Source organism: Pan troglodytes, chromosome 20, assembly GCF_028858775.2.
Source record: "Pan troglodytes isolate AG18354 chromosome 20, NHGRI_mPanTro3-v2.0_pri, whole genome shotgun sequence".
Taxonomy (NCBI): domain Eukaryota; kingdom Metazoa; phylum Chordata; class Mammalia; order Primates; family Hominidae; genus Pan; species Pan troglodytes.
Genome location: NC_072418.2, coordinates 13,445,001 through 13,470,712, shown reverse-complemented (window position 1 = coordinate 13,470,712; position 25,712 = coordinate 13,445,001). Strand labels below are relative to the sequence as shown.

The 25,712-nt window shown below is 50.9% G+C and overlaps 1 protein-coding gene across 18 annotated transcripts in view; it reads right to left on the bottom strand.

Annotated features, from left to right (window-relative positions):
* DNM2 (dynamin 2) overlaps nt 1–24,719 on the bottom strand; it is a 115,618-nt gene extending 90,899 nt beyond the window's left edge. For all 18 annotated transcript variants that reach the window (XM_016935017.4, XM_063801177.1, XM_016935023.4 and 15 more), the window contains exon 1: nt 23,619–24,719. In XM_016935017.4, coding sequence (XP_016790506.1) covers nt 23,619–23,779 — 161 coding nt within the window. In that variant the 5' untranslated portion in view covers nt 23,780–24,719. The remainder of the gene's footprint in view (nt 1–23,618) is intronic.
* Between the last annotated feature and the right edge of the window lie 993 nt (nt 24,720–25,712).

The window sequence follows — 25,712 nt, the reverse complement described above, 5'->3', positions numbered from 1 at the left end:
ACATCACTCTAAATCCACTTCTGATGCAACATGGCACTCCCTTGCAGGGTATCCACCCTGAGCATAGCAGACACACAAGCCTGCGGACCCCCAAGTCTCTGGCAGGAGGGGAAAAACTAGAAATAACCTAAAAATTCAAGGGGGAGAGTGATCAGTGTTAGTGGGAGTAGGCTCGACCCAGGAATACTTGCAGCTATAAAAAAGCACAGGACTCTCTCATGATGCTGCAATCAAGCAAAAACAAAGAAAGAAGGAAAAGAAAGAAGGGTAGAGGAAAAAGAAAAGAACAAGAACAAAAAGGAAGGAAGGAAGGAAAGAAGGGAGGGAGGGAAAGAGGAAGGTAAAGAGGAAGGGAGGGAGGAAGGAAAAAGCACAGGACAAAAGAAATATTGGCCGGGCGCGGTGGCTCATGCCTGTAATCCCAGCACTTTGGGAGGCGGAGGCGGGTGGATCACAAGGTCAGGAGATAGAGACCATCCTGGCTAACACAGTGAAACCCCGTCTCTACTAAAAATACAAAAAAAATTAGCCGGGCGTGGTGGCGGACACCTGTACTCCCAGCTACTTGGGAGGCTGAGGCAGGAGAATGGCGTGAACCCGGGAGGCGGAGCTTGCAGTGAGCCAAGATCGCGCCACTGCACTCCAGCCTGGGCGACAGAGCAAGACTCTGTCTCAAAAAAAAAAAAAAAAAAAAAAAGAAATATTGGCCAATTTGGGGCTGAGCACAGTGGCTCATGCCTGTAATCTCAGCACTTTGGGAGGCCAAGATGAGAGGATCACTTGAGCCCAAGAGTTCAAGGCCAGCCTGGTCAATATAGCGAGACCCTGCCTCTAGAAAAAATACAAAAATTAGTCGGGTGTGGCACACGCCTGTGGTCCCAGCTACTCAGGAGGCAGAGGTGGGAGGATCATGTGAGCCCAGGAGACAGAAGCTACAGTGAGCTATGATCATGCCACCACGTTTCCAGCCTGGGAGACAGAGCAAGACCGTGTCTCCAAAAAGAAAAGAAAAAAGAAAGAAAGAAAGTTGGAGACTTCAATACCCCACTTTCAATCATGGATGGATATCAGCATTGGTATCAGGCAAGAAAAATAATAATAATGGATGGAACAACCAAATAAAAGATAACAAGGAAATAGAAAATACGAAACCAATAAGACCTGACAGATGTGTACCGAACACTCCACCCAAGAGTAAAATACACATTCTTATCATGTGCATATGGAACATTCTCCAGGACAGACCGTATTCAAGGCCAAGCCATAAAACATGACTCAATAATTTTAAAGAGATTGAAATCATACAAAGTAGTTCCTCCAACCACAGTGAAATGAAGTTAGAAATGAACACAAGAAAGATGTTTTTCAGAAATTCTCAAATATATAGAAATGAACATACTGCTAAATAACCTATGTATCAAAGAAGAAATCATAAGAGAAATGAGAAGATATGCTGAGATAAATGAAAATGAAAACACAACATATCAAAACTTACGGATGCAGCTAAAGCAGGTTTACAGGGAAATTCATAGATGTAAGCAACTGTATTTAAAAAGAAGGAAGATTTTGGCCGGGCGCGGTGGCTTACGCCTGTAATCCCCACACTTTTAAGAGGCCGAGGTGGGTGGATCACCTGAGGTCAGGAGTTTGAGACCAGCCTCACCAACATGGTGAAACCCCATCTCCACTAAAAATACAAAAATTAGCCAGGCATGGTGGTGGGTGCCTGTAGTTCCAGCTACTCAGGAGGCTGAAGCACGAGGATGGTGTGAACCTGGGAGGCGGAGCTTGCAGTGAGGCAAGATCGCGCCACTGCACTCCAGCCTGGGCGACAGAGCGAGACTCCGTCTCAAAAAAAAAAAAACAAAAAAAAAAAAAGAAAGATTTCAAATACTTTCAGATTTCAATAACCTTCCACTTCAAGAACCTCAGAAAAGGAGGATAAACCAAATCCAAAGAGAAAAGAAGGAAATAATTAGAGAAGAAATAAAGAGACTAAAAAAATGGAGAGAGAAGTTAACACCACCACAATTTGCTCTTTGAATATATCAACCAAACTGACAAACCTTTAGCTAGATTAACCAAGAGAAAAAGAGACAAGACTCAAATTACAAAAATCAGAAATAAAGAGGAGACATCACTACCAACCTTTCAGAAATAAAAAAGATGATAAGGGAATACTATTCTAACAAATTAAATACACCCTAGATGAAATGGACAAATTCCTAGAAAGACCCAAATTACTGAAACTGACTCAAGAAGACATAGAAAAACTCAATAGATGTACAAGAAATTTAATTAGTATTCAAAAAACATCCCACAAAGAAAAGTCCAGGCCCAGGTGGCTTCATTGGTGAATTCTTTTTTTTTTTTTTTTTTTGAGAGAGAGAGAGAGAGTCTTGCTCTGTTGCCCAGGCTAGAATGCAGTGGAGTGATCTCGGCTCACTGCAACCTTGCCTCCCAGGTTCAAGAGATTCTCGTGCCTCAGCCACCCAGAGTAGCTGGAATTACAGGCATGTGCCACTACACCCAGCTAATTTTTGTATTTTTAGTAGAGAAGGGGTTTCACCATGTTGGGCAGGCTGGTCTCATCAACTCCTGCCCTCAAGTGATCTGCCCGCCTCAGCCTCCCAAATGCTGGGATTACAGGCGTGAGCCACTGCACCCAACCAGCATGGATGAATCTTGAAAACATGATGCTAAATAAACAAAGCCACACACAAAAGGCCATATACTGTAAGATTCCATTTATAGGAAATATCCAAAATTGGCAAATTCACAGACAGAAAGGACATTAGTGGCTTCCAGGTGCTGGGGGAGGGAGGAACTGCTTCATATGTATGGGTTTAGGGGAAATGAAAGTGCTACAAAATCAGATAGTGGTGCTGGTTACACAACTGTGAATATACTAAAATCCACTGAATAGTATATTTCAAAAGGATTAGGTATTATGGTATGTGAATTATATTTCAATAAAAATATTTCAGGAAAATAAAACAGTACAGGAGTTCCCCATGTCCCCATAGAAGAACAAGGGAACACGTCCTTCTTTTATTTATTTATTTATTTTTGAGACGGAGTCTCGCTCTGTCGCCCAGGCTGGAGTGCAGTGGCGTGATCTCGGCTCACTGCAAGCTCCTCCTCCAGGATTCAAGCCATTCTCCTGCCTCAGCCTCCTGAGTAGCTGGGACTACAGTACAGGCGCCCGCTACCACGCCCCGCTAATCTTTTGTATTTTTAGTAGAGACGGGGTTTCACCGTGTTAGCCAGGATGGTCTCTATCTCCTGACCTCGTGATCCGCCCACCTCGGCCTCCCAAAGTGCTGGGATTACAGGCGTGAGTCACTGAGCCCAGCCTTTTTTTTTTTTTTTTTGCGATGGAGTTTTGCTCTTGTTGCCCAGGCTGGAGTGCAACGGTGCGATCTCAGCTCACAGCAACCTCTGCCTCCTGGGTTCAGGCACTTCTCCTGCCTTAGCCTCCCAAGTAGCTGGGATTACAGGCACCCACCACCACGCCCAGCTAACTAACTTTTTTTTGTATTTTTCATAGAGATGGGGTTTTGCCATGTTGGCCAGGATGGTCTTGAACTCCTGACCTCAGGTGATCCACCCGCCTCAGCCTCCCAAAGTGCTGGGATCACAGGCGTGAGCCACCACATCAGGCCAGGTCCTTCTTAAAGAGTAACAACCGCTGGGATCCCCAGGAAGGGCCTGGCCTCCAACTGTGGCCAGTCCTCATCCCGCCCTCCTGTAGCCCTGCCTCCCCTGTTTTTTTTGTTTTGTCTGTTTTTGTTGACATGAGGTCTCACTATATTGCCCAGGCTGGTATCAAACTCCTGGGCTCAAGCAATCCTCCCACCTCAGCCTCCCAAAGTGCTGGGTCTACGGGCGTGAGCCACCATGCCCTGCCACCTCGTGCCCTTTGATACTGATCTCAATGAAAGTCTCCACTTCCTTTTTATTTATTTATTTTTTGAGATGGAGTCTCGCTCTTTCACCCAAGCTGGAGTACAGCGGCGTGATCTTGGCTCACTGCAACCTCCACCTCCCAACCTCAGATGATCTGCCCACCTAGGCCTTCCAAAGTGCTGGGATTACAAGCATGAGCCACCACGTCCGGCCTACTTCCTTCTGTTGTGAGACTAATGCTTGTCTCCTCTGCCAGGCCTAACTCCTCTTGGTGGCAACCAGGCCTGTTTGACTCCAGAAGGGTGGCAGTTCAGGTCAGAGCCTGGCACAGAGCAGGCTCAGCAGACATTGCTGAGTGGGTCTTGCTCAGTGATTGACAAGTACATCAATGAGTGCATCCCGAGAGGGAGATGGGTGCCCCGATTACCTATCGCATGCCAGGCACCGTGCAAGGGACTGCGCTACAGCCAGGGGCACCGCCCTACCATCGGGCGTTCCCCTTCTAGTGGGGGGAGACAGAAAGAGAAATCAAACAAATAGGCCGGGTGTGGTGGCTCATGCCTGTAATCAGCACTTTGGGAGGCCAAGGCTGGCAGATCACCTGAAGTCAGCAGTTCGAGATCAGCCTGGCCAACATAGTGAAACCTCGTCTCTACTAAAAATACAAAAATATACGGGCATGTTGACGTGCGCCTGTAATCCCAGCTACTTGGGAGGCTGAGGCAGGAGAATCGCTTGAACCCGGGAAGCAGAGATTGCAGTGAGCCAAGATCGCCACTCCACTCCAGCCTGGGAGTCAGAGCAAGACTCCTCCCCAAAAAAAGAAAACAAGAAACCAAACGCATAGGTGGAACAATGACAGGAATGACAAGTGGTTCCAAGAAAAATTAAGCAGGGGAAGGGGACAGAGAGAACAGGGTGGGGCGTTTGAGCAGAGTGGCCAGGGGGAGAGCCTTTTGAGAAGGAGGCTTTTAAGCAGAGGCCTTAGAATGCTGATGAAATGAGCCACAGGGTTATCTGGGGGAAGGGCAGTGCAGGCAGTGGAAGCAGCATGTGAAAAAGCCATGAGGTGGGACAGCGCCTCACCTGCATGAGAACATCATGGAGCCTCAGGGACGACTTCATTTTTACCCTGAGGGAACTGAGGGCCAGGGAGGATTCCAAGTAGAGGAAGGATATAGGGTGTCCCTCTGTCTCCCCGGTTGGAGTGCAGTGACAGGATCACAGCTCACTTCAGCCTCAAATTCCTGGGTTCAAGCAATCCTCCCACCTCAGCCTCCTGAGTAGCTGGGACTGTAAGTATGCGCTGCCATGCCTGGCTAATTTTTAAATGTTTTGTAGAGATGGGGGTCTCGTTATGTTGCCCAGGCTGGTCTCGTACTCCTGGGCTCAAGAGATCCTTCCACCTCGGCCTCCCAAAGTGCTGGGATTACAGCGTAAGCCACGGCGCCCAGCTAGGAAGGATATTCTTAACAGGCTCCCTCTGTCCACTGCAGGGAGAACAGCCTGGGGGTGAGGACAAGGTTAAAGGTGCAAGACTGAGGAGGCAGAAACTGTATTGGTCCTGGGGAAGTAGTGACAGTCGATGGAATAATACAGTTATAAAAACCAGTACCAGCTGGGCACAGTGGTTCACGCCTGTAATCCCAACACTATTGGCACACCAGCCTGGGTGCCAGAGAGACTTTGTCTAAAAAAACAAACAAACAAACAAAAAACTAATACCGTGGCTTTCCACGTACTAATACACAATGATCTTTTCTATGAAATCAACAAGCTGATTCTAAAATATATATGTGGAGGCAAAGGAACTAGACTAGAGAAAACAATTTTGAGAAACAAGAACAAAGAGGACTCACATGGCCTGATTTCAAGTCTTACTATAAAGCTATAGCAATATAGAAATGAGTGGGCGTGGTGGCTCACGCCCATAATGCCAACACTGTGGAAGGCTGAGGCAGGAGCATCACCAGCCCAGGAGTTTGAAACCAGCCTAGGCAACATTGTGAGACCCCATCTCTATTTTTTTCTTTTCTTTTTTTTTTTTTTTGAGACAGAGTCTCACTCTGTCGCCCAGGCTGGAGTGCAATAGCGCAATCTTGGCTCACTGCAATCTCCACCTCCCGTGTTCAAGTGATTCTCCTGCCTCAGTCTCCCAATTAGCTGGGATTACAGGCACCCACCACCACGCCCAGCTAATTTTTTTGTATTTTTAGTAGAGACGGAATTTCACCATGTTGGCCAGGCCGGTTTCAAACTCCTGACCTCAAGTGATCCACCTGCCTCCAAAGTGTTAGGATTACAGGCGTCAGCCACTGTGCCCAGCCCCCATCTCTATTTAAAAAGAGAAGAAAGATATGTGGTTTTGGCGAAAGGACAGAGCCATACATCAACGTCAGAGAACAGACAGTTCAGGTTGGACCCACACAAATATGGCCAACTAATTCCAGACAAAAGCAACTTTAGGGAGAAAGGATGGTCTTTTCAATAGTGCCAGAAAAGGCCAGGCACAGTGGTTAATGCCTTTGGGAGCCAGAGGCAAGAGGATTATTACATGAGTCTAGGAGTTTGAGACTAGCCTGAGCAACACAGCGAGACCCCATCTCTTGAAAAAAAAAAATTAGCCGGGCATGGTGGTGGGCGCCTGTAGTCTCAGCTGCTCAAGCGGCTGAGGCAGGAGAATCGCTTGAACCCGGGAGGCGGAGGTCGCAGTGAGCCAATATCACACCATTGCACTCCAGCCTAGATGACAGAGCGAGACTCTCCAAAAATAAAATAAAAATAAAATTTTCCACGATCCCAAAGGATAGAGTATGAAAAGAAGAAAACTAGTAACTTTCCAGTGGGGAAACCTAGCAAGCCTACCTCAGCCAAGAGATCAAGGTCAGCATCATCAGTTATCACTGTCAATAATTTATCAGTCTTGTTGGTATCATATACTCCTGATAAGATTCACAGAAGATGGCTGGACGAGGTGGCTCACGCCTGTAATCCCAGCACTCTGGGAGGCAGAGGCGGGCAGATCATGAGGTCAGGAGATCGAGACCATCCTGGCTAATACGGTGAAACCCCGTTTAAAAAAAAATACAAAAACTAGCCGGGCATGGTGGCGGCCTGTAATCCCAGCTACTCGGGAGGCTGAGGCAGGAGAATGGCGTGAACCCAGGAGGCGGAGCTTGCAGTGAGCCGAGATCGCGCCACTGCACTCCAGCCTGGGCGACAGAGCAAGACTCCATCTCAAAAAAAACAAAAACAAAAAACAAACAAATAAAGATTCACAGAAGAGAGGGGCACCTCACCAATGGCCTTCTTCCCCAAAACTCACACCCCAGGCTCACCATGAGGAAATACCAGATAAGCCCTAATTGAGGGACATTCCATGACTTACCAAGGTTATAAAAAACAAGAAAGGGCTGAGTTGCTTCCCAGACCAGAAAAAGGCTTAAGGAGATCTGACAACTAGATGCAATGTCCAGTCCTAAGACAGGAAAAGGGGTGATTTTGTTTGAAAAATAAAATTTCTCAGTATGTATACTTCCAGACAGCAAGACCCCCATCTCGATAAAAAAAAAAAAAAAAATTTTTTTTAATTAGTCTCATATGGGAAAAATTGAAGAAATCTGTACATTCTGGCTTTGGCTTTTTTTTTTTTTTTTTTTTTTTTTTTTTGAGACAGGGTCTGGCTCTGTTGCCCGGGCTGGTGTGCAATGGTGCAATCATCACTCACTGCAGCCTCGACCTCCAGGGCTCAAGTGATCCTCCTGTCTCAGCCTCCAGAGGAGCTGGCACTCCAGGTGAGCACCACCAGGCCAAGCTAATTTTTTTTTTTTTCTACACACGAGGTCTCACTATATTGCCCAGGCTGGTCTAAAACTCCTGGGCTCAAGCAATCTAGCCTCCCAAAGTGCTGGGATTACAGGTGTGAGCCACTGTACCTGGCCTCGCTTCCTTTTTTTTTTTTTTTTTGAGACAGAGTCCCCCTCTGTTGCCCAAGCTGGAGTGCAGTGGCTTGATCTCGGCTCATGGCAACCTTGGCCTCTCAGGTTCAAGCAATTCTCCTACCTCAGCCTCCCGAGTGGCTGGGACTACAGGTGTATACCACCACACTCAGACAATTTTTTGTAGAGACGGGGTTTTGATATGTTGTCTAGGCTGGTCTCAAACTCCTGGCCTCAAGTGATCCACCCACCTTAGCCTCCCAAAGTGCTGAGATTACAGTGTGAGCCACAACATCCCGCCAGGCCTCCCTTAATAGTAGTATACCAAGGTTAATTTCATTCATTCATTTTTTTTTTTTTTTTTGAGATGGAGTCTCCTTTTGTTGTCCAGGCTGAAGTACAGTGGCGCAATCTCGGCTCACTGCAGCCTCCGCTTCCCAGGTTTAAGCAATTCTCCTGCCTCAGCCTCCCAAATAGCTGGGACTACAGGCACATGTCCCCACACCTGGCTAATTTTTTGTATTTTTAGTAGAGATGGGGTTTCGCTATGTTGGCCAGGCTGGTCTTGAACTCCTGACCTCAGGTGATCCACCTGCCTCTGCCTCCCAAAGTGCTGGGATTACAGGCGTGAGCCACCATGTCCGGCCTCATTCATTTATTTTTAGAGAAGAGGTTATGTTGCCAAAGCTGGGCTTTAACTCCTAGACTCAAGCAATCCTCCCGCCTCAGCCTCCTGAGTAGCTAGGTTAATTTCTTGGTTGCAAGAAATGTAAAATTAGAGGACACTGGTGAAGGATGTACAGGAGCTCTCTGTGTTATCTTTGTACTTTCTGTAAATTTGAAGCTTATTTATTTTCTCTAAATCTAAAATTATTTCTAGGCAGGGCGTTGTGGCTCATGCTTACAATCCCAGCACTTTGGGAGGCTGAGGCAGGCAGATTACCTTAGCTCAGGAGTTCAAGACCAGCCTGGGCAACGTGGAGAAACCCTGTCTCTACCGAAAATAAAAAAAAAAAAAATGCCGGCCATTGTGGTGCGCGCCTGTGGTCCCAGCTAGTTGGGAGGCTGTGGTGGGAGAATGGTTTGAGCCCGAGAGGGGGAGGTTGCAGTAAGCCGACATCATGCCACTGCACTCCAACCTGGGTGAAAAAGTGGGACCCTGTCTCCAAAAAAAAAAAAAAACCACACCAGCCCAGGCGCGGTGGCTCACACCAGTAATCCCAGCACTTTGGGAGGCCGAGGAGGGTGGATCACCTGAGGTCGGGAGTTCAAGACTAGCCTGGCCAACATGGTGAAACCCCATCTCTACTAAAACTACAAAAATTAGCTGGGCATGGTGACAGGTGCCTGTAATCCCAGCTACTCGGGAGGCTGAGGCAGGAGAATCGCTTGAACCTGGGAGGCGGAGCTTGCAGTGAGCCGAGATTGCGCCATTGCACTCCAGCCTGGGGAACAAGAGCGAGACTTTGTCTCAAAAAAAAAAAAAAAAAACAGAAAACAAAAGCCAAACATTCTTGGAGGCACTAAATATAGCAGGGACCTAGTGCAAGACAGTCACATTCTGTTGAGACTTTGGACTGTGGAGCGGGAGCGTTTGTTACTAGACTTATAGGCTCACTGGTTGGATGAGTCGGGGGTAGTCACACCTAGAAATATATATATATATATAAAATCTGGCAAGAGCCACAGACTGCTAGAGGTCGTTCCCATGCAAAGGACACTCAGCCTTACTCTGTGCACTTCCGGACAGGGTGAATTGTTTTTCCTTTTTTTTTGAGACGGAGTCTTGCTCTATCACCCAGGCGGGAGTGCAGTGGCGCGATCTCCACTCACTGCAAGCTCCGCCTCCTGGGTTCACACCATTCTCCTGCCTCAGCCTCCCCAGTAGCTGGGACTACTGGCGCTCGCCACCACGCCCAGCTAATTCTTTGTATTTTTAGTAGAGGTAGGGTTTCACCGTGTTAGTCAGGATGGTCTCAATCTCCTGACCTCGTGATCCGCCCACCTCGGCCTCCCAAAGTGCTGGGATTACAGGCGTGAGCCACCGCCCGGCCTGTTTTTTTTTTTTTTTTCTCCACAACGAGTAAACAGTTGAATAACTCCTTTAACAGAAAAGAGTTTAAGGGCGCGGTGGCTCATGCCTGTAATCCCAGCACTCTGGGAGGCTGAAGCAGGCGGATAACCTGAGGTCAGGAGTTCAAGACCAGTCTGGCCATGGTGAAACCCAGTCTCTACTAAAAATACAAAAAATTAGCTGGGTGTGATGGTGCACGCCTGTAATCACAGCTACTCGGGAGGCTGAGGCAGAAGAATCACTTGAACCCGGGAGGCGGAGGTTGCAGTGAGCCGAGATTGCACCATTGCACTCCAGCCTGGGCAACAACAGCGAAACTCCATCTCAAAAAAAAAAAAAAAAAAATCAAGCCTGTGCATCAATTTTCACCCAGTGCTGGGAGCACATTCCAGGTGGGGCCTCCCCACCTCAGAAAGCAGCCTGATCTGAGCTTCCCAGCAACCTGTCCAGGCCACCAGGGCAGGCACCACAGAAGCCGGGCTTCCGTCTGACTGGCTTCCGCCCAGACAACGGGGAACTCAGTGTTGCAAGACAGAGAGATACATCAACCCAAACCACAGGAAGCCTTCGTCAAGCTGAGCCAGTGGCTTGTGGCCTCTCTCAGTCACTGTCCCCTGATGTTGATGTAGAAAAGAACAACCTGGGGGCCGGGCACAGCGGCTCACGCCTGTAATCCCAGAGCCTTGGGAGGCCGAGGCGGGTGGATCACCTGAGGCCAGGAGTTCGAGACCAGCCTGGCCAACATGGCAAAACCCCATCTCTACTAAAAATACAAAAAATTAGCCAGGCGTGGTGGTGCACACCTGTAATCCCAGCTACTCAGGAGGCTGAGGCAGGAGAATCGCTTGAACCCAGGAGGTGGAGGTTGCAGTGAGCTGAGATCATGCATTGCACTCCAGCCCAAGCGACACTGTGAGACTCTGTCTCCAAAAAAAAAAAAAAAGAAGGAAAAGAAAAGAACAACCTGGAAAGGCAGTGTCCTGGTGGCTGCAGGATCCTGGCTGCGCGGCCAGCTGGGAGGCCTCCCAGGGGTGGAGGCTGTGACCCTCTAGAAGGACCCTGTGTATCCATACAAAAGACAGAGGTCTCATGGCCAGGACAGCTGTGTCCCTCCCTGATCCGCCCTGGGGGCTTTCCCCAGGGCTAGCCTGGTCGTGCCAGGGCGTATCACCCAGCAGGCAGGGTCACCCTGGCTGGGGCTGCTCCTGCCCGCTTGACTGGCCCGCCAGGATCGCAGCCCTGAAAAGCTCTCATCACCGCGAAAGTGTGTCACAGGGCAGGCTCCAAGTAGCCTGCTCCTCCTTCACCTGGGCATGGAGGTGTCACCAGGGCCTGGGACAGCTCTGCTGGCCTCTTGTCTACCGCCCCATAGGTCTGCCATGGGAGCTCGTTCAGATTTATCCAAAGGAGATCTCTTGTAACAGAAAGAGCAGTGGTGCCTGCCCCTGCCAGGGCCACTGAGCAGCCAGGCAGGAAGCAAAAGTCAGAGGGGGCACCCCGCGGGTTGCCATACAGGGCCTCACTCCCACCCTGGAGGGGACGCTGCTAGCCCCATCTTACAGCCCTCGAAGCCAACGCAGATAGACACCCATGCTGCCCAGCCTCAGGGTCTCAGCCTATTACTGTTATTACTCTTTATATAGAGGGAGCAAATCTCCACTTCCTCCAAAGGAAGATGTCCTTGCTTCAGGGTCCCTGCATCCCCAGGCAGGCTGTGAGTCTCCAAAACCAAGACCCAGGGCTGTCCTCTGCCTGGTCCCCTCCATGACTGTACAGTGAAATTCACTCCATTCTGGTTTTTAGCTACTTTTTTTTTTTTTTTGAGACAGGGTCTCGCTCTGTCACCCACGCTGCAGTGCAATGGCGCAGTGTGGGCTCACTGCAAGTTCCACCGCTACCCTAGCTCAAGGGATCCTCGCACCTCGGGGTTCCAAGTAGCTAAGAGTACAGGCATGCACCACCACACCTGCTAATTTTTGTATTTTTGGTAGAGACAAGGTCTCACCATGTTGCCCAGGCTGGTCTCAAACTCCTGAGCTCAAGCCATGTTGCCTCGGCCTCCCATAGTGCTGGGATTACAGGCGTGAGTCACCACTTCCAGCCTTTAGCTACTTTCATTCAACAAATATATGCACGTGGCTGGGAGAGGTGGCTCATGTCTACAATCCCAGTACTTTGGGGGGCCAACGTGAAAGGATCGCATGAGCCCAGGAGTTTGAGACCAGCCTTGGCAACATAGAGAAACCCCATCTGTACAAAAGATTATAAACATTAGTTGGGCGTGGTGGCATGTGGTTGTTGTCCCAGGTACTCAGGAGGCTGAGGTAGGAGGATGGCTTGAGCACAGGATGTCAAGGCTGCAGTGAGCCATGACTGTGCCACTGCACTCCAGCCTGGGTGACAGAGTGAGACCTATTTCAAAAAAAAAAAAAAATAACCACCCATAATGGTGCCACGTATTCTCTATAGGTACCAGCATGTACCTAAGTACAGAAACACCAGAGGGGTCTGGCTAGACATACCCTGAAGTGACAGTGGTGCTCCCAGGTGGAGCTGGAGGAAGGGACGGGCTGGGCAGTGTGCTCTTCCTCATCTGTAATGGTTTCCCTTTTTCCAAGAACACTGTCTCCACGCTCTACTTGTGTAATTCAAATTTAGAAAAGTCGGCATTCCACGGGCAGCGTCCTAACTCTCACGTGCCTACTGGTCCTTTCCGGTCCGCAGGGGGCACTCAGCGGGCCAGGTGCGTGCGAGGCCTCTGCACCTGCTGTTTCCCTGGCCTGCGATGCTGTTCCCCCAAGTCCTGGCGGGGCTATTCCACTGCAGGACACCCATCCCAACAAGCCACATGTGAAGCAGCCCCCTGCAGCCATTCCCCCACCCAATGCAGTACAGGGCAAACCGCTTCTCACTCTTCAGAATATTTTTATTTTTGTTTTTTTTTGAGATAGAGTTTCGCTCTTGTTGCCCAGGCTGGAGGGCCGTGGCATGATCTCGGATTACTGCAACCTCCGCCTCGGATCACTGCAACCTTCAAGTAATTCTCCTGCCTCAGCCTCCCGAGTAGCTGGGATTACAGGTGCCCGCCATCATGCTTGGCTAATTTTTTATATTTTTAGTAGAGATGGGGTTTCGCCATGTTGGCCAGGCTGGTCTCGAACTCCCACCTCAGCCTCCCAAAGTGTTGGGATTACAGGCGTGAACCACCGCATACAGCCTTTTTTTTTTTTTTTTTTTTTTGAGACTGGGTCTTGCTGTCACCCAGGCTGGAGCGCAGTGGTGCAATCATAGCTCAATGCAACCTCGAATTCCTGGGCTCAGGAGATCCTCCCACCTTAGCCTGCTAAGTAGCTGGGACGACAGACACGTACCACCATGCTCAGCTAATTTTTGTATTTTTGGTAGAGATGGGGTTCGCCATGCTGGCCAGGCTGGTCTCGAACACCTGGCTTCAAGTGATCTGCCCGCCTTGGCCTCTCAAAATGCTGGGATTACAGGTGTGAGCCCCTGTGCCTGCCCCAGAATGTTCTTGCTCATTTAACTGTTCGCCTGTCCTGTCTGTCCCAGTCCCTGCTGGGTGCCCAGCAACTGGTGTAGAGTGGTTGCTGCTTACCACACGCAGGCTGGACACAGAGCCGACAACCTCGATGCATATCCAAAGCCACACGTTGCTCGCTCCCTCTGTAATCTTGGCCCAGTCCTCAGATACAAACACCATGGTGCCCACCATTTAGCCCTGCTCTCAAGAGTCAGGCCCACACCTTCCCACCCGAAGCCGCCATATGGTGGCTCTAGAGGACCCACATCCAGTTCAAGCTCCACCTCCTCTGTCCTCCTCCCTGTGTGACTTCAGGCCAGTCTCCCTCTCTGGCCTCAGTTTCTCTACCTATAAAGCAGGGATGCTAAGAGCAGCAGCTGCCACCCCTGGGCAGAGAAGACACTGGTCAGATCTTGCACATGTGGCACACGGTGATTCTCCATAAACACTGGCTCTTAACATCATCAATGTCCAGCAGCAGATGAAACTGAAACAGTCATCCAGCTCCCGGTTCAAGCTACGGGTGACGCCACAGGGGAAAATTTCCTACCACCCAGCAGGGACCTAGTTACCAATATTCACAGAAACCCAAAATGCACCCGGAAGCAGGCGTCTTTCCTCTCTTTGCAGTCCTGCTTCAGACGCAGGGCCACATTTTCCCTTTATTCAGATTGTAGCTAATGCCCTATAAATATCTCATTATTGGCTTGGATTTTTCCAAAGCTTTAACACAATAAGGGCTTAATTACAGCTTGTAGTTGGCAATCCCAGTAAATTACGGTTTACATGATGTTCTCACTTTTATTCAGCAGCCGAGGAGCCTATAATTTCAGCATTTTCATTCAAATCGGGCTGAAGTTTGGCAGATGTGGCTCTGAGCCAAATATAAACGCTGAGAGCGACAGCGAGACAGGGCTCCATTCAAAGGCCAGCCTCTACCGCCTAAGCCAACTCTGAAAACTCTAAATCTAACCTAGGCCGGGTGCCGTGGCTCATGCCTGTAATCCCAGCACTTTGGGAAGCCGAGGCAGGAGAATCACTTGAGCCCAGGGGTTTGAGACTAGCCTGGGCAAAAAATAATGAGACCCCACCTCTACAAAAAATTTCTTAAAATTAGCTGGGGGTGGTGGCGCACACCTGTGGTCCCAGCTACTTGGGAGGCTGAAGTGGGAAGATCCCTTGAGCCCAGGAAGTTGAGGTTGCTGTGAGCTGTGATCACGCCACTGCATTTCAGCCTAGGCAACAGAGTGAGATCCCGTCTCAAAAAAAAAAAAAAAGAAAAAGAAAATAAAAGAAAACCTCCTCTCTAAATCTAGAACTGTCCCCAAGGCCATCTTCCGCCCTCATCCAGAAACAATCCAGGTTATTACCAGGGGATTTCAATGTTATGAACCTATCAAGGGCTGTTATCCGTCAATAAGTAACTGAAAAAGCACTTGGACAGCCTAGAGCACAGCTTTGGAGAAATCTGTCTTCCTGATTATAAACCTAATCCCCAAACCAGCAAAAACAAACCAAGAATCACATGGGGAGACGATTCACATGTGGGGTTAGGGCAGAGTACGTCTTTCCGGTCTTTTCACTGAGCAAATACAATCGTTTTAAACAAGACAGGATCCCACAGCCCATTTCATCTGGTACCTAACAGGTCTTGTGCAGCTTTCTGGGTCATTAAAGATTCTTCTAGATCCCTCTGAGTAGCGAGTTGATAGTCGGTTGTCTGGACACGCTTATCTAGCCAAATCCCCTATCATTGGTTTTTTTTTGTTTGTTTGTTTTGAGACAGAGTCTCGCTCTGTTGCCCAGGCTGGAGTGCAGCGGTGCAATCTCGGCTTACCGCAACCTCCGTCCCCCAGGTTCAAGCGATTCTCCGCCTCAGCTTCCCGAATAGCTGGGATTACAGGCGCCTGCCACCACGCCCGGCTAATTTTTGTATTTTTAGTAGAGATGAGGGTTCACCATGTTGGCCAGGCTGGTCTCGAACTCCTGACCTCTGGTGATCCGATGCTGGGCATTTTTTCTCCCATTTCTCATCACCGTACACAAAATGGGTGTAAATAACTCTCACGGCCAATTACTTGTTTGCAGCCATGATTCCCACTTAGAAAAGAACCAGGAACAACTTCTGGTCGATATTTCAGGATCTGGGGAACAGGGCGTGCCTGCATGTCCTGGTCCTGGCTGTATCCCCAGAGCAAGAACATTGCCTGCACTGATAGGCGCTCCATTTATATCAACAGAGTAATGATGAGTGCCTTCTCTTTAAGGAAAAAGAAACTAAGGCCGGTTTCGGCGGCTCACACCTGTAATTCCGCCACTTTGGGAAGCCAAGGCAGGAGGATCGCTTGGGCCCAGGAGTTTGACGCCGAACTGAGCAAAGTAAGACCCTGTCTCTAAAAAAAAAATTTTTTTTTTTTTTTGAGGCAGAGTCTCGCTCTGTCGCCCAGCCTGGAGTGCAGTGGCGCGATCTCGGCTCACTGCAACCTCCGCCTCCCAGGTTCAAGCGATTCTCCTGCCTCAGCCTCCTGAGCCGCTGGGACTACAGGTGAGAGCCACCACACCCAGCTAATTTTTGGATTTTTAGTAGAGACAGGGTTTCACTATGTTGGCCAGGATGGTCTCAATCTCTTGACCCCGTGATCCGCCCGCCTCGGCCTCCCCAAGTGCTGGGAATACAAGTGTGAGCCATCGCTCCCTGCCGAAAAAATTTTTTTGTAATTAGCCAGGTGTGGTGGCTCATGCCTATAGTCCCAGCTACTCAGGAGACTCAGGTGAGAGGACCACCTGAACCCAGGAATTGGAGGCTGCAGTGAGCCATGATTACGCCACTGTACTCCAGTCTGGGGGACAGAGCAAGAGAAAAGAAACGTACACCTGTCATCAGAGTCCTGATCCCAGATAAAAGGAGACAAAAGCCAACCAACGAGATCACAAATGCTGCCTGTTTCACAACAATTTGCTATGTGATTCTCAGTCCACTCCCAGGAGGCAGAGACCACCATGTTTGCATTTTCCAGATGAGGAAACTGAGGCCCAGAGAAGTGAGGTCACTTTTTTGGTGTGTGGCAGAACCAAGCCTTCCATATTCCCACAGATCCCTCTGGACTGTACCAATTCCAGCAGGCCCAGCACTGCAGACCACCCTGACCGAGCCTTGCATGGCCCTTCCTTTTTTCCTTTTTTTTTTTTGAGATGGAGTCTCACTCTGTCCCCCAGGCTGGAGTGCAATGGCGTGATCTCCGCTTACTGCACGTTCCGCCTCCTGGGTTCAAGTGATTCTCCTGCCTCAGCCTCCCAAATAGCTGGGACTAAAGGCATGCGCCACCACACCTGGCTAATTTTTGTATTTTTAGTAGAGATCGGGATTCACTATGTTGGCCAGGCTGGTCTCAAACTCCCAACCTTGTGATCTGCCTGCCTCGGCCTCCCAAAATGCTGGGATTACAGGTGTGAGTCACCATGCCTGGCCATGTATGGCCTTTTCAAGATGCAATTTGTCTTTGCCCAAAAGGAAAGTCACTGGAAACAGAAGATGTCATTTCCAAGTGGCTCTAAACTAATAAGATCTGTTAAAGGGACAAACCAGCCCAAGGAACACATAACATGCCCCTCCATCTGTCAGGGACAGGAGCCAACGGGCATCCGATGTGCACTGGTGCAGCACCCACTGAGGCACAGGCAGTGCCCCCGCGGCTCATCCACATATCCCTGGAGGGACACATCACCAAAGGCCAAATAAAAACGCAGCTGGAAACGCCAGCATACCCGGCACAGCTGCTTCTTATTAAAAGAAAAATGGCACGGGGCGCCTACATGCCTTTGGATTCTGCTCACTGAGAAAACTGAGTTGAAGCTGGAAATCAAAGGAGAGAGCCCTCAGCTTGGCCAGGTCCAGAGGGACAGCAGTAGCGCCACCAGCTTTACTTCCCTCTGCTCAGACAGCCTCCCTGCCCACAATGTTCCTAGAGGCCTGGTCCCACCCTAATATCTCCCAGATCTGATCTCCCTCCACTGGCCTGCTAAACTGGCCTCCGGGCATCCTCCCACATCAGGACCTTTGCACTGGATTCTCTTCCCGTCTCCAGGGGTTCCTTCCTCGCCTCCTTCAAGGCTCTGCTCAAATGTCACCAATTTCCCTATTTAAAATGTACCCCCTCTGGCCAGGCGCAGTGGCTCACGCCTGTTATCCCAGCACTTTGGGAGGCCGAGGCGGGCGGATCACGAAGTCAGGAGATCGAGACCATCCTGGCTAACATGGTGAAACTCCATCTCTACTAAAAATACAAAAAATTAGCCGGGCCTGGTGGCAGGCGCCTGTAATCCCAGCTACTCGGGAGGCTGAGGCAAGAGAATGGCGTGAACCTGGGAGGCGGAGGTTGCAGTGAGCCGAGATCGCGCGACTGCACTCCAGCCTGGAAGACAGAGGGAGACTCCGTCTCAAAGAATAATAATAATAATATAATAAAATAAAATGTACCCCCTCCAACTGTGATCTCTCCCTCATCCTGCTCCTTGATCCTTTTTTCCATCATACTTATCGCCTTCAACCATGTTTCTCCTTTTTTTTTTTTTTTTTTGAGACGAGGTCTCGTTCTTCCGCCCAGGCTGGAAGGCGTGATCAGAGCTCACTGCAGCCTTGAAATCCCAGGCTCAAGCCATCCTCCGGCCTCAGCCTCCTGAGTAGCTGGGACTACAGGTGTCACCATGCCCAGCTAAAGAGCTGACATCGTGGGCCTGAGCCACTAAGTGGCCCATGTTTCTCCTTTATTTGCTTCCTGCTGAAAGGCCAGCTCCTCCAGAGCAGAAGTTCTGGTAACTTGCTCAGGGCCATGTCCCCAGGCACACAGTAAAAGTACTCAGGAAACATTTTTTAATGAACGAACAACACCTAATGTTTTAAGCACTTCTTCTATGCCAAGCACTCCAAACTGTCTCACTTAATCCCTATTCAAGAAAGGGAAAGAAGTGCTATTATAACTCCTATTTTAAAGAAGACGGGGCTGGGCGCAGTGGCTTACACCTGCAATCCCAGCACCTTGGGAGGCCAAGGCAGGAAGATCACTTGAGGTCAGGAGTTTGGAACCAGCCTGGCCAACATGGCGAAACCCCGTCTCTATTAAAAATAGAAAAATTAGCCGGGCACGGTGGCTCACGCCTGTAATCCCAGCACTTTGGGAGGCCATGGCCGGCAGATCACCTGAGGTCGGGAGTTCGAGACCAGCCTGACCAACACGGGAAAACCCCGCCTCTACTAAAAATACAAAATTAGCCAGGCGTGGTGGTGCATGCCTGTAATCCCAGCTACTCAGGAGGCTGAGGCAGGAGAATGGCTTGAAACCAGGAGGGGAGGTTGCAGCGAGCCAAGATCGTGCCATTGCACTCCAGCCTGGGCAACAAGAATGAAACTCCGTCTCAAAAAAAAAAAAAAAAAAAAAAAAAATTAGCCAGGTGTGGTGGCTCGCGACTGTAGTCCCAGCTACTCGGGAGGCTGAGACAGGAGAATCGCTTGAACTCAGGAGGCGAGATTGCAGTCAGCCGAGATCGCACCACTGCACTCCAGCCTGGGCAACAGAGCCAGACTCCGTCTCAAAAAAAAAAGAAAGGGAAAGAAGTGCTATTATAACTTGTATTTTAATGAAGAGGAGGCTGGGCGCAGTGGCTCACACCTGTAATGCCAGCACGTTGGGAGACTGATGCAGGAGGATCATTTGAGGCCAGGAGGTCGAGACCAGCCTGGGCAACACAGCAAGGCCCTGTATCTACAAAAAATGAAAAATTAGCCAAGCGTGGTGGCACGTGCCTGTAGTCCCAGCTACTTAGGAGGCTGAGAGGTAGGAGAATCGCTTGAGCCCAGGAGGTCAAGGCTGCAGTGAGCAGAGATGGTGCCACTGCACTCTAGCCTGGGTGACAGTATAAGACCCTATCTCAGGCCAGGCGCGGTGGCTCACGCCTGTAATCCCAGCACTTTGGGAGGCCGAGGTGGACGGATCACAAGGTCAGAAGATCGAGACCATCCTGGCTAACATGGTGAAACCTCGTCTCTACTAAAAATACAAAAATTAGCCAGGCGTGGTGGCGGGTGCCTGCAGTCCCAGCTACTCGGGAGGCTAGAGTGGGGGAATGCCTAAGGCCTTCCTTCTGGCCAGCCCCTGAGGCTAAATGACAAGGGTCAAGAGGGAGTGATGCCCTCCTTTCTCCTTAGGGCCAAAGTTCTATCTGCTGGTGCACTGCAGACAAGCCAGGGGTCTCAAACTCAAAGGTTCCAGGGCCAAGAGGCTCCAAGCAAAATGATCTAGGCCTGGGTGAGTGCTAGGGAGTAGTGGGGACTGTGGCAGCTGGAGTGGCCACTCTTAGTCTGATGGGACAGTGACTGGTGCTTCTGAAATCGAAGCCATTACTGCCACAAGGGACAAAGGCTCAGCAACGCCAGGTGAAACTGATTACAACAACAGCAACCATGCGTATAAGACACATGCATTCGGCACGCATCACCCAATCACCCATCTAGGCCCCAGGGTACCAGTTACCACCCTCAGCTTACAGAAAAGGAATCTGAGGCCCAGAACGCCAAATCCACATGGCCGAGTCGCACAGCCAGACATGGTGGAACCAGGCCTTAGGCCCACAGCCTTTGCACGACAACTCAGAACTCTATAGATCTGAGTGTCTTAGCACCACGAGAAATCCGGATATTGACTGGAAATCTAACACTGGAAAGTCTTATTAAAAACAAAAGCTACGCAGGTAAAACAAAAGACCCAGCAGGCAGGCCTTGGCCCCCAGAGCCAGTGATCTGGACCTCCAGCTATAGGGCTGAACTAACTGGGCTGTTCCCACTCGGACCACATCCTTAGAAAATCCAGGCTCGGCGCAATGGCTCACACCTGTAATCCTAGTGCTTTTAGAGGCAGAGGCAGGAGGATTGCTTGAGCCCTGGAGTTCGAGGCTGCAATGAGCTAGGACTGCACCCCTCCACTCCAACCTCGGCAACAAAGAGAGACCTTATCTCTTACACCCCCCCAAAAAAAAGTAAGCCTTGTTTGAGCCCCTCGTACCCAAAGAGAGGCCTTTTTACAACTTTGGCTTTCAGGTACTGAATTAATACTCTTAACGAGGCCAGCCATGGTGGTTCACACCTTTAATGCCAGCATTTTGGGTGGCCGAGGTGGGCGGATCACCTGAGGTCAGGAGTTCAAGACCAGCCTGGCCAACATGGTGAAACCCCATCTCTGCTAAAAATACAAAAATTAGCCGGGTGTGGTAACGCGCGCCTGTAATCCCAGCTACTCGGGAGGCTGAGGTATGAGAATCGCTTGAACCCGGGAGGTGGAGGTTGCAGTAAGCTGAGATAACACCACTGCACTCCAGCCTGGGGAACAGAGTGAGACTCGGTGTAAAAATATATATATAATGAGCAACTCCTGCATTGCAGGATTCTAGGAGGTCGCCACAGGAACCAGCTCCATACTGGCCGGCAGCTGCCAGACACCATGGTAGACAGGAGAGAAAGGCAAGGGGTAGAGGGACTGAGGAGAGGTAAGGATGGGAGAGAGACCCAGGTTCCCAACCCAGAGCACCTAACTCCTCACTTTACAGCCTCCAGTGAGAGTGTTCTGCTCAGCTATCTGAGCCTCAGTTTCCCGCTCTGTAAAATGGGGATTATAGCAATGCCTCCCTCATAAGGCTTAAGTGTGTAACGTGAAAGCACTTTCATTCTGGTTAGCTTTTGTCCCTGATAGCAAAGGAACCAGCCAGATAAACAACAATAGCCCCATCCATGTAGACCTACTATGTGCCAGGCAGTGCGTTAGGTAAGTAAGCACTTTTTCTTTTCTTTTTTTGAAACCGGATCTGGTTCTGTCACCCAGGCTGGAGGGTAATGGTGCGATCACGGCTCACTGCAGTCTGGACATCCTGGGCTCAAGCAGTCCTCCCAGGGCCAGCCTCCTGAGTTGCTGGGACTACAGGTGTGGGACTACCACCCTACCTGGCTAATTTTTTTATTTTTTGTAGAATGGCATCTTGTCATGTTACCCAGGCTGGTCTTGGAACTCCTGGGGCGAGGCTTGGTGGCTCACGCCTGTAATCCCAGCACTCTGGGAGGCCAAGGCATGAGGATCACTTGAGGTAAGTAGTTTGAGACCAGCCTGGCCAACATGGTGAAACCCCGTCTCTACTAAAAATACAAAAATTAGTTGGGCGTGTTGGTAGACGCCTGTAATCCCAGCTACTCGGGAGGCTGAGGCAGAAGAATGGCCTGAACCTGGGAGGCAGAGGTTGCAGTGAGCTCCACTGCACTCCAGACTGGATGACAGAGGGAGACTCTGTCTCAAAAAAATAAATAAATAAATAAATAAATAAATAAAATAAAATAAACTTGTTTAGGAGAGTCAACCAAGACTTAGGCCAAGACAACCTGTGCAAGGTCACAAGGCAAGTGAAAGAGACAGAGCTTTGCAAACACCCCCCACCCCCGCCCCAGAAGCCTGGGCAGGCAGGAAGATGGTCACTCAAAGGGGCCCACACCACAGTCCAGCCTGAGATCAGGCCAGGCCCAGCTGGCTGCAAGTCCACACCTTTCCACCACGGTAGACAGAAGGCAATGAGCTAGAGACAAGGTAGCAAAAGAGGAGATTTGTGCTGCTTGGAGCAAAGCCCCAAGGCTCTGGGATGGCAGACACAAGGCCTTACGCCAGCCTAGTGGCCTTGGGTGATCACAGTCCCTTCTGAGCCTCCCAGCTCAGCTAAGGTGGGGATGATAACACAGCCTCCACCCCACTCCTTACTTGGGATTCAAGATGTTGAATCAAGAAGGGACATTATCCCTTGACAATGATAACAACAATAACAATGACAATAATGACAGGAGGAGGATGTTATCATTTGGCAGCCACACCACCACAAATGAGTAGTTCCTGGAATGGAGAAGTGGCCGCCCATCTGGGAGACAAGAAAGGCAAGAGGGGTTGGTGGGAGGGAGAGGTGGCTGCACGGGCTGTTCTCATTCATTTGCTTCCTGAATCCTGGAAACAGCCCCAGAGAGTGGAGTTTGCCCACTGGACAGATGGGCACACCGCGGCTTCTCAAGGCTGTCCAGAGAAGGCTACATCCCAGCGCTAGCCACTGAGGCCTGATCACGCAAGAAGCCCCTTCCCAGGCTCCAAAGGAGGGCCCCCAATTTGTAGGCTGTAGCTGGGAGGCGGGCCCCTGTGTTCTAGCACTCGGAAAGGAATCCTGAAGTAAGGTACCCCCAGAGTCCTCCTTCCAGCTGAGAGGGGAAGTAGGGTTCAAACCTCCTCCTTCAGCTCTGTTCTCCCCTCTACCCTCCTGCTACCCCTTTCCAGAGCCGGTGTGCCAGACACTCAGGGGTAGTCATGGGCAGACTAGGAGATGGCCAGACAGACAGAAGAATTCACACGGAAGAGAGGAGCCAGCGCTAGCCAGGAATCAAGCTGTAAGAGTCAGCCAGAGAGAATCAAACAGGGTCCCCTAGGAGTCAGCTAGCCAGTCAGACAGTAGAGGCCAGCTGGTGTCACCCAACAGAGGGACTGCTCAGTGTTAAAGTCTGTGAGGGGCACGGATGGGCGGCCAGACAGCAGAGGTCACCCTGGACAGCTAGCCAGACAGCAGGGGGCTGCCAGGTGGGACTGGACAGATGGACAACCAAATGGTGGTGGCAGGGAGGCTTGCCCAGGACAGAGAGACAGCCAACCAGACGGCGGGGGCAGCTCCAGATACAAGAACAAGCCAGCCAGACCGCAGGGGTCGCCCCAATAGATATCTAGATGGCCGGTTTCACCTCTGATAGACAGCCCGAAAGAGCAGAAGAGGGATCTACCCCAGACCCACGGCCAACCAGATGGCAGAGTTCACCCACGAAAGCTGGGACCAGATGGACCGCAGGGTTCCAGCGCACCTCCTGTCCTACGGCCCCCTGGCCCGTGACACCGCCCCTGGGGCCCGGGCCCGCTCCGGAGCCCCTGCAGGGAGTCCTCTGCCCAGGGCGTCCCACAGGGCCCGCCTCCCCGACCCCGTCCGGTTCCCCGCCGCGGGCACGCAAGCGCCGCAGTTACGCCGGCGGCGCACGGCGCGCCATTCCCGGTCCGCCCTCCGCGCCCTAGGCCGCCGCCCGCCCGCGATCCGTGCCGCGCCCGCTCACCGGCCCACGAAGTTCTCCAGCACCGAGCTCTTGCCGGCGCTCTGGCCGCCCACTACAGCGATCTGCGGCAGGTCCAGGTGGCAGCTCTGGCCGATGGAGCTGAAGGCGTCCTGCAGTTTGTTGACCAGCGGGATCAGCTCTTCCATCCCGCGGTTGCCCATGGCGCCGGCGGCCCCCGGCCCGAGCGCCCTGCGCTCCTCGCCTGCCGCCGACCCTCAACGACCTGGCCCCGCGGCGTCTGTAGCCGTTGCTCCCCGCCCGCCCGGGCCTCGGCAAGACGCCCGCTCCCGGCTCGGCCTCACGGTCGCCGCCTCATCCGGTTCTCAGGCGACACCCGACCCGAGCGACCTCCCGCCCCGGCCCCGGGGGCTGCGCCCAAAGCACTCGCGCCGCACGCGACTGGCCTGCTGCACCGCCACTCGGATACACTAGCCAATAAAAACTAGGCACGGGCCTATGGTTGAGTAAACCTTCCCCCTGGGGACCGTCTTGCTGACTTATTGGACAAAAGAACCGTCACTATTGTGCAACAGCCAATAGCGGCAGAAGGCAAGTTGTCAAGAGAGGAAGGGGGTGTTTCCGAAAAAGGCAGGTTGGCTCTGCCCATTGGCGAAGTTCCACCATCTTATTGGCAGGCAGACGTGCCAGTAGACAATGTGGACCAATGGTGTTGGGGATTGAGCTACTACCTCGTTCCCTAAGAATTTCCCATTGGTTCATATAAATATCACTTCGTTGCTCCAGCCAACCAGGCAAAAGAGGGCGGGCTTTAACATCCGAATCTTGACTATCATTGAGAACCATATCTGTCAATCAGAAAAACTCCTGTTCTTCCTTGTGATTGTTGAATGTCTGCAACAGCCTTCTGAAGTATAGGATAGATCCCACCGTACTCGCTCAAGGGCGACACCTCGTGGTGGGATCCGATGTCTCGATTTTTTTAGTTTCCTGGCACTGGGGAAAACTACAAGTCCCAGAGCGCATCTCAGTTCCCAGACTGCAAACCAGCTCTGGGAGCAGGGTCCCAATGCGCTCTGCAAATGGTAGAGGCCAAGTCATTGCTTCCTAGGGATAGAACGCAATAAAATCACTCCTCCACGCCTTTGCAAATGCTGTGCCCTTTCTGCTCACGCCCGATCTTGACGCCGCTAACACTCCAATGTTTTCCCCCACTTCTTCAACTTTAGCAGATCATGAATCTTTTTTCTTTTCTTTTTTTGAGGCGGGGTACTCACTCTGTCACCCAGGCTGGAGTGCAGTGGCGCGATCTTGGCTCACTGCAACCTCCGCCTCCCCGGTTCAACCAATTCTCCTGCCTCAGCCTCCCGAATAGCTGGGATTACAAGTGTGAGCCACCACGCCCAGCAAATTTTGTATTTTTAGTAGACGGGGTTTCACCATATTGGCCAGGCTGGTCTCGAACGCCTGGCCTCAAGTGATCCGCCCGTCTTGGCCTCCCAAAGTGTTGGAATTACAGGCGTGAGCCACCGCGTCTAGCTAATGAATCTTCTTTTCTTAGAAACTGGGTCCTTACTCTGTTGCCCAGGCTGGGGTGCAGTAGTGCACTCATAGCTCAATTCAACAAGCACCTGGGCTCAAACGATCCTCCCGCCTCAGCGTCCCGAGTAGCTGGAACCACAGACGTGCGCAACTATGCCCAGCTAATTATTTTTATTTTATTTTTTATAGAGACAGGGTCTTGCTGTGTTGTCCAGGCTGGTCTCAAACTCCTGCGCCCAAACGACCCTCACAGGCCGGCCTCCCAAAAGTGCTGGGATTACATGTGTGAACCCCCCCAACTGGCTTTGGATCTTTTTGAGTACCCACTAAAACTCAACAAATCCTCTCCCCGTGAAAAGACACGCTATTTTGTAGGCAAAATTGGGGTTCTGGGAACTGGAACTCCTGACAGTGGACAGAGACAAATAGGAGGATTTGAAGTGTTTTGACCCCTCTGGAGACAAATAGGCCAGAGACAAGGAAACCCAGTGAGAAGGCAGGAGCAGGTAAGTGCTCTGACCTGAGGCAGCACAAGAAGATGGAGAAAGAGGAGGAGGGTGGCTCATGGCATTTGCCTGTTTTGTGACCCAAAAC